At 49.6% G+C, this 13707-nt stretch overlaps 1 protein-coding gene across 1 annotated transcript; it reads left to right on the top strand.

Moving 5' to 3' along the window:
- Positions 1-2153: 2153 nt before the first annotated feature.
- SOD3 (superoxide dismutase 3) lies at positions 2154-7900 on the top strand. Its single transcript, XM_079919862.1, has 2 exons — positions 2154-2337; positions 6208-7900. The coding sequence occupies exon 2, from the start codon at positions 6224-6226 to the stop codon at positions 6956-6958; it is 735 nt and encodes a 244-aa protein (XP_079775988.1). The 5' UTR covers positions 2154-2337; positions 6208-6223; the 3' UTR covers positions 6959-7900.
- The last annotated feature ends 5807 nt before the right edge of the window (positions 7901-13707 follow it).

Below are 13707 nucleotides of genomic sequence, written 5' to 3' on the forward strand. Positions count from 1 at the left end.
GTAATGATTAAGGGGTCAGGATTAGGAATCGGAGAATCTTGAGTTTAAATTTTGAGTTTGCCATTTTATAGCTCTGAAACTTTGGACCTATTACTTCTTTTTTTTTCTTAGTTGAAATATAACTGACCTATTATTCAGAAAGCATAATTATTCTTTCTGAACCTCCTTTCCTTATCTACAAAGTGGGCAAATTAACACCCATCCCACAAAATTATTGCAAGCATTAAATAAAGTGTTCACTTCCAAGTGCAGAAAATGCAACCCAAACAACTTAAGCAAAAAGAGAATATATTTGACTCACATAAAGAAAACAGAGTTTCAGGTACAGCTGGATCCAGGGGCTCAAACACTGCAATTAGGTCCAAATTTCTACTTTTATTGCACTTCCCTCCATTGGCCCTATCCTCAGACAGATTCTCCCTTAGGGGCTGAAATAACTCCACTCTTTCTCCTCCAGTTTCAAGTCCACTGGGAAAGAGAAGATACCTCTCTTACAACAGTCCCAGCAAAAATGTCATTGAATCTCACTGGCTCTGAATGGATTATCCCAGAACCAAGGCAATGTTATGACTGGTCAGGAGCCCACCTCTGGAGCAAGGGGTTAATCAACACCACTTGCATGGACTGAAAACGCAGTGGTTTCCAAGGAGGAAACTGGCGTGCAGTTGCCAAAGGAAAGGGCCATGAATGTTGGTGGGGTCGGGTGGGAGAAAAAGCAAATTTCCCCTAGAATGCCATAAAAAGGAAAGTGAATATGGACTTTAATATCAATCCTAGAATACCATAATGGAGGAAATCTTTCTTGACCCTTAAAAGAAATAAAATTAGGTTAAGTGAAGAAAGTGCCACCGGATACAGTAGTTACAAACTGATATAATTATTACTTCAAGAACTGAATGAAATACAGATTATATTCTTAGTCGAGTGAAAGAGTCACAAAGAGAAACCAGATGTTTCAGGGTGGGGCAGAGTGGCGGGCAGCATCTGGAACCTGGAAAAGTCATTAGTCAAAGGCACCTATGCCCATCAACAGAACGCAGAGAGGCGTGGATTGAGCTGATGGTGCCCGAGTTCCCAGTGAACCAGAAGGACTGATGTCGGGGACAGAGGGCTGGAGGCTCTGAGTTCTCAGAAGTCTCCACCTTATCTTGCGAAATGTCTGCCCCGGGACAAAGATCTTTAGTTTTTCTTCCTGCCAAGTAGAGGTTCCCAAACATGGTTGTACCCCAGAATAACCAGCTTTTAAAAAGATGATTCCAGAAAGTCCTTGCTGGTAATCGATTCACTCAGCCTGCGATGGTGCCTGGAAGTCTAGATTTTGAACACGCTGTCCTACGGCCAGGACTAATGTTTGGGTCTTTAGGGACCCTGTCCATCCCTCCCCAGAGTATGAACCCCAAAGGGCAGGGACCCTCCCAGCTTTGGGTACCAGCACACAATGGAGCGAGCACCCACTAAGCATTTATTGAAGGCAGGTTGGCAGGCAGACAAGCAGACAGGCAGGCTGCCTTTTCCCATGTGGACTTTTCTGGGGGAAAAAGCTCCTTTTGGAAAGAGCTGCTGTGATTGAGAAAAGATCATGGCCGCAAAGGAAGAAAGACTCATGGGTGCCTCAGACCACACTCTTTTAAAAGACTCTTCCATAACTTTAATAAGGAAGCGAGAACAGGATGAGAGTGATAACGTTTGGGGCATCGGGTTAGCCTTGCCTCCCCATTTTACAGATGATGAAACAGAGGCACAGGGAGTTGGTCCAGGAGCACATCCTTAGGAAGTGACACAGCTGACACTCTGCAGCCTGAGTCCCCGCCTGCGTCTCACCTCTCACAGGTGTGGCCGCACAGTTCTGGAGGAAACATCACGCATATTTGTGGGCGTTTCCATCTTAGATGCATCCAGCAAAAATAAATCAATAGCTGAGGAAATCAGGGGAGAGCAAAGGGCCTCTCAAGAAAGAGACCATTGTACACGTCTCCAAACAGGCTATTTTCGGTCTACTTTTTATTCCGCTGCTACACCCTGAAGGTCACTTGCTACGTCTGCACAAACCAGTGAAGTCACGAAACGGAATACTTGGCTAGGGAACGCGGGGCTGGGGGGAGGTGACAGCGCTGGAGGAGGTGAGGCAATTCCACAACAAGGACTGCCTAGCCGCCTTCCCTCCCTAAACCGGCCCAATGACTTTCTTTCCTCGCGGTGACCACTCCCCCCGAGGCTGCCCTGCGCGGCCACAAACAGCCCAGGAGCCCGCTCCGAGTTCCTGCGACCGGCTGGCGGCTGGCGGGGTACTGCTCCCCAGGTCTCAGGAGGGAAAGCTCTCTTGGAAGAGCTGGAAAGGTGAGTGCGAAGTCGAGGTTCATTTCGTTCTTCTCGGAGTGTGCTTACTGAGTTTGAAACTGGGGCGGGGCATCCAGCCTGTCCCAGGAGAAGGATATGATCGTTTTCGTGGGACAGAAACACGCTTCTACTTCTTTTTATTTTTTAACATCTTTATTGGAGTATAATTGCTTTACAATGGTGTGTTAGTTTCTGCTTTATAACAAAGTGCATCAGTTATACATATACATATGTTCCCATATCTCCTCCCTCTTGCGTCTCCCTCCCACTCTCCCTATCCCACCCCTCCAGGTGGTCACAAAGCACCGAGCTGATCTCCCTGTGCTAGGTGGCTGCTTCCCACTGGCTATCTAAACACGCTTCTTGACAGAGCCCAGCCGCTGTAAAGCAGAGGAGTGGGGAGGCGGGGAGAGGGGTGAGGAGGGCAACCGGGGAGGAGAAACTGACTATTCTCGGATCTGCTAATGCCAGGCCAAGAGGACCTCAGCGTCCTCCGGGTTAGAGAAAAAAGAAATCTGGAGTGAGGAAGGCGGATGTTTCTGGATGTTGCCTGCATGGGTGGTGAGGAAAAGCCACCTGCTCAGGGGAGGCACAAAGGGAGGGCCTGGCTGCCTCAGGCGCACAGCTGGGACCCCTTCTCGGAGGGCGCCCAGGCATTAGAACACACCGCAGCCTTCGCGGGGGCTGCAGTCTTCCCAGACCCAGACCCAGGAAGGAGGCACCGGCCCGGAGGCTTGCTTTGTCCCCTGTCTCTGATAACTATGTTCTCCCTTCTGGACCAAGTGGGCCCTCCAAAAACCACTCGGTCGTCCACAGCTCAAACTGAGTGAGAGACTGAGCCAGTAGGGTGAGCCTTATGCAGGTGGGCCTTGAGGGCTAGAGTGAAAAGCTTAATAAGACCCAAGGAGTCAGGGGTTACCTGGGATTTAAGAAGAATTTTCTTTTTAAGAGAAAAACATCTCCTTCAAGTGTTCATTATGACCCAAGCATTCTTGGAAAAGAAAGCTTTGTGGACACACCCAAAACAATCTGTCTTTGCTGTATGTTTTTAAGGAAGTACCTTCCGATCGGCAGAGCCCACCTGAGGGCCACGACCGGTTCAGAAGGAGAGGGGTGGTGGGTGATGACGGAGACCTTGAAGCCAAGGTCTGGCCTCAGGGATGCTCCTCCACTCCCACCCCCACTCTCTGGGGCTTCAGCGTAGTAACCAGGCCACAGAGGGGGTTCCCTTGATGTCACTTTCTGGACTTCTCCTCCTACTTGTCCCTCCTTCTTGGCGCCTTTCCTGGCCACCTCCTCCTCCCAGGGCTGCAATAGCATCTTTCAGCTGATGGTCCTGAAATCCCTATCTGCAGTTTCTCTCTGATAGCTAAGAGCTGCCATTTACTGGGAATTTTCTATGTAGCAGGCTCTGGGCTAAGTGCCTTGATGAGAGCTGTTCAGTGTGGTGCCTAAACCTTGGGCTTGGAGCAGACCACACCTTTCAAATCCTGCCTCAGCTATTATTGTATGTGTAACCACAGGCAGGACACCTGCCTTTCTGTGCCTCAGTTTCCTGCACTTTAGAATGGGCATAACAATGGGCAAAAACCCCAGAGGGTTTTTGTGAGACTTAAATGAATTAACACATGCCAAGTGCTTTTAACAGTGCCTTCAAGTGTGTTCAGTAAATGCTGGCAATTCTAATTGTGTCTTAAGCCTCACAGCAAGACTCCAAGGTAAGTATTATTATCTCTATTTGCGGATAAGAAAACTGAGGCTCAGAGAGGAGGGGGGAGCCCAACTAGAGTTTGCAGTCCAGCATTTTCTCTGCTACTCTGTAACCAAAATAACAATTATGCTAACTCTTAAAGAGTAAGTGAAGTGGCAGAGTCAGGCTTCAGGTCCAGTGAGTTCCGGAATCCATTCTTTTAATCACCACACTGGACTGCCTTCCTGTAATGGTTACGGAAAGAATAAACACTCAACCCCAGAATTTAATTTTAAAATGGCACCTGCTTGGGGGTCGGAGAAGCCCTCTGAAAGTGCAGTTGACCCTCAGACCAGCTCTTTGGAGGCAGCATTGATCCCTGTGGGCAGACTGAAAAATGTGAAAATAGCCTGGCATCTCATATCTCGTTTACACCTCCTGGTGGCCCTTGGTGGTCTTACCAGCCTTGTTTTACAGCTAAGAGAGAGTCAGTAACTTCCCCCATGATATTGTGGTTATGCAATATGGTATATGTGTCTCACCATAACATTCCTGGTTGGGTCCCCGAACCTCTGATGGAGCTTTAAACAAAACAAAGCAACTCACGCCCACTGAATCAGAATCCCTTAGGGTGGTGCCTGGGCGTCTGAACTTTAAGAACCAGAATCTGACGTGCAGCCGACACTGAGAACCCCTCCCCGTTACACTGCCTCTTACAAAGGCCAGAAGCCCCATTTATAACCATCTGCTGAACATCCCACCTGGGATCTCGCATCTCAGCAGGCTCGGGTTGAACTTGCCCTCTCTCCCTTCTTCTCGGGGCCTGGTACCACCATCCATCACCCAGTCTCCCCTGCTGGGAACTCAGTCATCCTCAACTCCTCTTCCCCACTGCCAGTGGTACCCAAAATGTCTCCTGTATCCATGCTGCCTCCACCTTGGTAATAGCCTTCACCACTTCTGGTCTGGATTGCTGCTGCTGCCTCCTAACTCATCACCCTCTGACTACCTCTATTTCTCTGCTGTGTCTCCATTTCTTCTTGTCCTTCTCCCCTGTCCTCTCTATTCCCCAAATCCAGCCCACATCCTTTCTCCTGCCAGACTTAAGGAACTAAAAACTATCTCAACACTCACTTTTCTGCTTAAAAACTTCCACCAGCACTAGCCTCCTGGCTAATAACCACACACCTTAGTACAGAAAAGCCAGCCCTTCCATCCCTGACTCAGCGTTCCCTCTTCAGCCTCGACTCCTCTCTGGTGGCACAGGCCATGTTCCAGCCACACTGAATTACCCCATCCCCAAAACGAACTGTGTCCCTTCACAGCCTGTGAACACATCATGTTGTGCCTCCTGCCTGAAATGGACTTCTGACCTGGCTTGGCTGAAAAACTCCTCCTTGTCTTGTGAGACCCTTAAAAGTCACCTCCTCTGGGAAGCCCTCCTGGAGTCTCCCAGGGAGATGGGCGCTCCTTACTCTGTCCTTCCCCAGAACAAGGCTCCATCTTCAGTTACAGGATGGCATTGGAATGATCTGATGACACATCTGTCTGTCAGTGAACTCCTCATTCAACCTTCACATATTAAACATGTCCTACTGCCAAGTGCAGGCCCAGATGCTATGGACACTGATGAATAAAACTGAGTTTCTAGCTTTAGTCTACTGAGCATGGCAGAGAAGAAGGGATAGGGCACTTCAGAGAGAAGGCACCGCAAGTGCAAGGAGCGCGGCAGCGAGCCTTATGCTGCCTGTGTAAGAGAGGATGCAGAAAGAGAGCAGCAGAAGATGAGAGGCAGAGATAAGGAGAGGGAGGACATCGAAAGGGCCATGAGAGCCTCGCTCTTGTATCCTGAGACAACCCCCCACCCCGGGCCAATTGTCCTGGACTCCCCACGCAATGGAGATGGGACTTGGGAGGACCGTGATCAGATCTGTGGCTCAGAAAGACCCTCCTGAGTTTCTTGAGATTATGTCCCACCCATCTTTACAACCACAGCACCTAACACAGTTCCTGGAACGCAGCAGGCCCTGAAGAGACAGGGGCCGAAAGAACAAAAAGCACGCTAGGCAAGGAAGCCCCTTGGCAGGCAGCGTTTGGATTCAAGGGCACCGGGTCCCTGGGATTCCAGGTTTCCAGTGACTAAATCTCGCTCTGCCCCCACCCCCTGGGGGTGCCCGCAGGTGCCCGACTCCGGCCATGCTGGCGCTGCTCTGTGCCTACCTGCTCCTGACATCCCGCACCTCGGAAGTCTCCGCCGACCCGGACATGGAGCAGCCCGGCTCCCGCATTCAGGAGCAGATCCGCGACATACACGCCAAAGTGACGGAGATCTGGCGGCAGCTGACGCAGTGGTGGGCGGCGGGCGGAAGCCAGGACGCCGCGCTCCACGCCACCTGCCCCGTGCTGCCGTCGGCCACGCTGGACGCGGCGCAGCCACGGGTGAGCGGCGTCGTGCTCTTCCGGCAGCTGCGGCCCGGCGCCTTGCTCGAGGCCTTCTTCCACCTGGAGGGGTTCCCGGCCGAGCCCAACGGCACCAGCCGCGCCATCCACGTGCACCAGTTCGGGGACCTGAGCCAGGGCTGCGACTCCACCGGCGCGCACTACAACCCGCTGGGCGTGCCGCATCCGCAGCACCCGGGCGACTTCGGCAACTTCGTGGTGCGCGACGGCCAAATCTGGAAGTACCGCTCCGGCCTGGCCGCCTCGCTCTTCGGCCCGCACTCGATCGCGGGCCGCGCCGTAGTGATCCACGAGGGCGAGGATGACCTGGGCCGCGGTGGCAACCAGGCCAGCCTGGAGAACGGCAACGCGGGCCGCCGGCTCGCCTGCTGCGTGGTGGGCCTGTGCGGGCCGGGGCCCTGGGCGCGCCAGGCACAGGAGCACGCGGAGCGCAAGAAGCGGCGGCGAGAGAGCGAGTGCAAGGCCAGCTGAGCCCCCCACCCGGACGCCCCGAGAGCTCCCTGAACGCTCCAGACCCATTCCATGTGCCCTGGGAGCCCCTCCACGCCCTGACACCCCTACAAGTGCCTGAGATCCCCTCCGAGTACCCCAAGACCCCTCTACGCCTGACACCTCTCCAAACTCCTGAGATTCCCTCCATGTGGCCCAGGGCCCCCTCTACTTGGATCTGTCTGTTCTGTGACACCTCTCCCAAGCACCCTGAGACCCCTTCTACACCCTGACACCCCTCCAAGTGCCCCAGGATCTCCTCTACACCCTGACTCTCCTCCCAGTGCCCAAGATGCCCTCCATGTGACCCAGGACCCCGTCTACACATCCCAGGATCCCTCCATGCCTGACAGCACTCCAAGAACCCTGGGACACCTCTACACCCTGACACCTCTCCAAGTGCCCAGGATCCCCTCCGTGTGACCCAAGTCCCCACCTTCTCATCTTGATTTTTCTCCTTTTGCTCCCAGAGACACTCCCTACTCTGAGGTACCACTTTTGCCATGGCTAGGATCTCCCCGAAAATCCCCTCCACCCTGAGGTCTCAAACCATGTATACTGAGACACCCCCTTTCATCCAGAGGGCACCCTGAGCTCGGAGGACCCCCAGAGATACTGAAATATCCTCATTTACCCTGAGGGTCTTCCAGACTCCCCCCCTTCCACCCTGGCAACCCTGCCCTCACCCTGTGATCCCTGAGATCCCTCAATGCCCTAAGAACCTACCTACCCCCACCCCCTTTAGGTTCCTCCTAGGCAGTCTGAGACCCCTCCTGAGGTTGCCTCTCCCCCTCCCCCTCCCCAGCATGTGCAGTGCAGCCTGGCGCCCCTGCCCGGTGTCTCCAGCTATTCCCCCAACCCCACACCCCAGAGAGCTGCTCCTTTGTGGGCTGTTTGGCAGTCTTCGTGTTGCGCATTAAAAACTTAGCAATTCAGTACTGCATGGGGGCCTTGGTTACTGTTTTGGTTTATTTGAGGCTTCTCTCCCCACTCAGCTATTTTTTGGGGAATGGCAAAGATGTTTCCCAAACCTCTTAGGACTTCTCCTTCTCCCCTGCCCAGCTCTGTGGGCTGCAAGGCTCAGTCACTGATCATCATGCCTTTGGGGTGTGGCTCGCAAGAGGGAGGAAACCAGGATCACTTAGGGAAATGGGGAAAAAAATACAGCTTCCTGGGCCACATGCCAGAGCTGTAGAATCCAAAGGGAGAGGAGAAAATCTATTTGCAACAAGCTTCCCAGCGATTCTGATGCTGGAGCCACTGGCCTGGCATGAGCGGTTCACCAGCTCACTGGGCCCACTGGCCTCTCACATCTGCCTCTGTGGGAAGCCTGAGGTCCATTTCCCAGAGGGCGGAGACAGGGCCAGTGAGGCAGTGTCCCTGCGCAAGTTATAGGGAGGTTGGTGTTGGTAGCTAAGGTTGTCAGCTTTCTCCACAGCCAGGACAATGCCCTTCTTGACTTCTTGATACAAAAGCAGTTGGAAGCAGTGGGGTCCAAAGGCAGGTTGGTCTTAATTAAGGCTTGATGGAGGTTCTGCCTCTCTCTGTGAAAATTATAATCTATACACAGACTAGATCAGTCTTGTGTATTCACTTTCATTTACTGAAGTATCCATCCTGGGGTAGACCCGCTTCCTAGCTGTGGCTTTCCCACCCTGGTTCCTCAGAGGCAGCTTCTGTTTCTCCCAGACTCTTAAGGCAGTGAGTCAAACTGAACCTTAGCCAGAAAGCCATCCCCAGTGGTTATTTTTACCTCTTACTAGGACTACCTTGTTATTTAAAACCCTTTCCTTGAGCCCAAGCGACAAGTGGGAAGAAAGGCTATTGCCTGGTGAATTTGCTCCACCAACCGGTTCTCACTGGTTTTGAAACGGAGCAGGACTCTGCGAGGCCTTCCCAGGGACAGACCCCTTGTGTCCCCCCACCCCACCCCCCACACACACCAGTTTGTATAAAAGCTCTAGCCTCGGGCTTCCCTGGTGGCGCAGTGGTTGAGAGTCCGCCTGCCGATGCAGGGGACACGGGTTCGTGCCCCGGTCCGGGAAGATCCCGCATGCCGCGGAGCGGCTGGGCCCGTGAGCCATGGCCGCTGGGCCTGCGCGTCCGGAGCCTGTGCTCCGCAACGGGAGAGGCCACAACAGTGAGAGGCCCGCATAACGCAAAAAACAAAACAAAACAAAACAAAAAAAAGCTCTAGCCTCCTAGGCCTTCCCCAGGTTCCAGAGAGCAAATTTAATCAGAGAAGTGAGAAAATGCAGAAACAAAGGAAAACAGTCAAGCAAGACAATAATAGTCTAGTTATAAAACAAAGTCAAGGACCTTTAGTTCCTCCTCAAGTGCTATAGAGAACATCCTGAGCCATATCCTTGAGCTGTTTTGCAGATACTGAAACCCTCACCAGGTGGAAGAAGTTAACAGCATGCTGACCACCAGCACGTAGACCCCCAGACCGGCTGGAACCAGAAGGTTGATGACTGAGATTCCTGAAACATCACCCTGTCCTCATCACCAACCAACCAGAAGGATGTCCATGAGCTGATTGTGCACCCTGTGACCCTCTCCCTCACCTTGCCTTTAACCCTTCCCTGAAAGCTATCAGGGCCTTTGGGTCTTCTGAGCATGAGCTGCCCGTGCTCCTTGCTTGGTCCCACGTTGGGTGCCTTGCAATAAACACTGTACTTTCCCTCACCACGAGGCAGTGTCCGTAGATTGACTTTACCGCATGTCAGACGAGCGGTACCAAGTTTGGTTCAGTAATGGTTTGAAATATTAACTTGAAATGTACGGGTCAGCACGGAAAAGGGAATTAGCAAACTGAGTCTTTAAATATCCTGATTTCACATAGAGGCATTTGCCTACCCCCGCAATTAAAAGTTGTGAAAACAAGGCAGCAATTACATAGGAACACACGATGGACAGGAATAAAAACCAACACCCCATCTTCGACTCTGCCGCCCAGATTATAGGTTAATTCAGGATCATCAAGGGAAGTTTGCACTTAGTTTTCAGAAGGGGGCTGGTGCGTCTCATCGCTTGTCTTCCGTCTTGGTCTGTTCAGGCTGCTGTCACAAAATACTGGAGACTGGGTAGCTTATAAACAATAGAAATTTATCTCACAGTTCTGGAGACTGGGATTCCAAGATCAGGGCGCCAGCATCGTCAGTGAGAGCCCTCTTTGGGACTCATAGCCTGTACCTCTTTGCAGTGTTATCATGTGGTAGAAGGGATGAGGGATCTCATTCACGAGGGCTCCCCCTTCATGACTTTGGGACCCCCTACCAAAGGTCTCACCTTCTAATACCATCATATTTGGGGGTTAGGATTTCAACATATGAATTTTGGGGGGAACACAAACATTCAGACCACAGCACCTTCTGTTTTTAGTTTCTCTCTTCACTACCCTTGACACCCCCCCGACTGAAGAAATACCCTCGCAGATCTGCTTCATTTCTGTCGTGTCCATTCATGGGAATGGGATTGATACACTATTCTATGGGCCTCCAGAGCCAAGAAACAAAGAGAGGAAATAATAAAGGGGCAAGTTACCGTTCACTGTAAGGGCCAGGAATGTATACAGCACAGGGGCTGAAAGTTTAGGCTGAGGTAGAAAGGCCTGTTTGGAACCTCAGCTCAGCCACACTTATAAGCTGTGTGACCTGGGCAAGTCACTTCACCTCTCTGGGCCTGAGCTCTCTCATCTGTAAAATAAGACTATCGCATTGGACTGTTGTGAAGATTAAATCAAGAGTTACTCATGAGAGGTGTATAGCATAGCGTGAAGGCCTAAGGAGCTAATGAATGGCTAAGGTCAAAAATAGCTACCTAGTCATGGATTGGATGACCTTGAAAGGTAGTGAGTGTCGTGTCACTAGAAGGATTCAAGTAAAGGCAAGGCTGCTACCTCTTCGGTTTGGAAGGATTTCCGCATCCATTAAGAGGCCAGCTGAGATGAATTCTGTGATCCCAACTCTTGGGGGGAGGGGCCAAGATGAAGGAAAGACTGGTGCCCATAAGGGCAGGCATCTGGTTCCTGCACAGAACCGGATGTGTGCCACCAGACCCGCCCACAGGACCCCATTTGGCCCCTGGAGGCTATTTTTACTCCTCTCCTCTTACAGATCTATTTTGTTAATCTTCTTATATTTGCTGTTTTGACTTCCCAGCCAGCTTGCTAATCAGTTTGCCTATTTGACTCACAGGGTTTGCGTTTGTCACTGAGACTTAAACACACACTTGTTTTGATTTCTTTTTGTAAAATTAGAAGCGTTTGATGTAATGACTCTACCTAGACGCAGCTGGTAAAGTGAGAATAATGCTCCAGTTTGCACAGTTTAAACACAATGTCGACAATAATTAGAAACGCTATCTTTAGATGTTTAGGATAAGCTTTTTCTCCGAATTGCAGTGAATTTTTCTTCCAAGTGGGGCTTTTCAGTGCGTGTATATACAGAAATACTAAAAACGTAAGAAAATAGAGCAAATCAGTGAGTGCTTTGGTCAACTTGAAAGATGGCAGGAAATTAACTAACTGATTTTAGATCTGGCGTTTTTGACTGAATGCATAAAATCTTTACATTCTCCACATTTTTCACGACTAGCATATGATCTAAAAATTTTAGGGACGGATTGCAAGTGATAAGTTGCTGCAATATGCTAAAAGCTATGCTCAGCCTAGCCTCGGCCGTCGGCGAGGGTGGGAGGAGGATAATGTAAATAATACCGATGATTAATCGCCTACATCAGGATAATTACATTTTAATTTTAGGTAACAAAAAAGATACAGTTATGATACATGATGATCATAGATCCACTAAATCAAGGTCTACAACTGAATAGAAGTTACTTTGTTTAAATCAAATTACAAAACAGCACCTGATCTGTTGTTTTTTTTTTTAAGTCCGTTGTTTTAAATTTAATAGGCTATCACTGGCCTTTGCCAAGATCCCCAAATATATTCCTGGGCTCATATAATTCCAGAAAATCATACTTGTCAGTATTATGCAAACTTTCCCTAAGAATCCGAAAAAACAATCCTCATTTGGTAAAGAGGTGTTATGAAATGTAAGGCGACACATCTATATCTATCGTTTTAAATTACCTTCAGGCTGTATCAACTTGTTTTGTTTTGTTTTGTTTCTGTGAACAACTGTAATATCGAGAGATGGGTCCTTCTTATTTTTCTGCTTATTTCTAATTAGAGTCACTGCCTCGCTCTCTATTGCATCTGTAGAATGTTCAAATTTTTCTCTGTTCAGAAAGACATCTGGAAAACAAGGAATATATTAATGTAGTGGGTTGAGGGGAATCCTTTGGCTTTTTGACATCCTAACTGAGCCTTATGAAGGTACCCTCAGTATTATTAAGGAGGAAGATTGCTCCAGATGGAGGCTTCCAAAATGAAAGCAGAGGGCAGAGATGGAAGGGACTCAAATAGAGACCTTCTTCAAAGAGAAATAAGGTATCAAGTCACAGGGCTACAAGAAATAAACCAGCCAGGAGAGAGCCACAGGTTTTAGAGGAAACCAAGAGTGGCAAAGGCATGCTGTGATTTGAAAGAGACAGAAAAGGTAACCCCAATGAGCAAGTAGCTGGTCTTCGAAATTCTTTAGAGAGAAGATTGGACATGCATTTGGAACAATTCAGGTGGTGAGCTGGGGTGCAAATGCTCCCAGAAGGAATAACACATCCCCAAATTCACTCCAACACATGAATGACTGATACTAGAACTCTTTTTTTAGAGCTTCAAGTCATGATGGTGGTGTGTGTCTGGGAGTGAGGGCACAGAGAGAGGAAAAATGATGGGAAAATGAATTTTGCTTCCTTAAGACTGCCAACTGGGAGCAGGTTCCAGCAGGGATTGAGCTGAATGCCATCGGGGGCCTCCTAACGACAGAGGCTGTTCCAGGAGAAGGAGAAAGGGGGAGGGGGAGAGGAAGGTGCAGAGGAGGCATGGAAAGAGGAGTTAGGGATGAGAAATGTCTGGCTTACAAAAACCAATCCATTTCCACAGGCCTTAATTAAAAGAATGACAAACACTCATATGTAAAAATCCACACCTAAAGGCTCCCAGGTACAGAGCGATCACAAGAAATGCAGAGTGTACAAACAAGCTTTCATTAAGAGACCTGTCAGCTCGGTTTCATTTATCCAGACTGTTCAGCATTCTGCTGGCAACTGAGCTGGAAAAATAATGGAAGGACAGATACACTTGAAGAGGTAAACAAAGGTGGGAACGTTTCAGCTGCAAAATAGGACAGGTAATAAAGAAGTCAGGGAATGGGAGAGATGAGATGGCATTTTTCTTAACAAACAAACAAATAACAACCACCCCTCCCTCAACTCCACACTCATCAGTAATGCAATATTCTGGTTTTTAAAAGAAAAAATAAAACAAGAACAGACATGTGGGGTTCAGAGACAATGCTATTGGTGGCCTACTCAAATCTACTCAAATCTATCCCCCACTCTGCTACACTTCCCAAGATCTGATTTTGTTTTAGTGTTCACCCTTTTAGAGTCTGCATGTCCAGGGACAAGTCTCCTCCCCAATTCAGAGGATAATCTTGATGAATCTAAGCCCATCAGAGTAATTTCATCTTCCTTGCTAAGGACTATTTTAGACATAGACATGTGACATGGTCATATAGACATGTGACAATTTTGACCAATGAAATGTGACAAGAACTGGGTTACCTGCTCTTAAAACACACACACACACACACACACACACA

The sequence above is a fragment of the Stenella coeruleoalba genome (genome assembly GCF_951394435.1).
Source record: "Stenella coeruleoalba genome assembly, chromosome: 4".
NCBI lineage: Eukaryota > Metazoa > Chordata > Mammalia > Artiodactyla > Delphinidae > Stenella > Stenella coeruleoalba.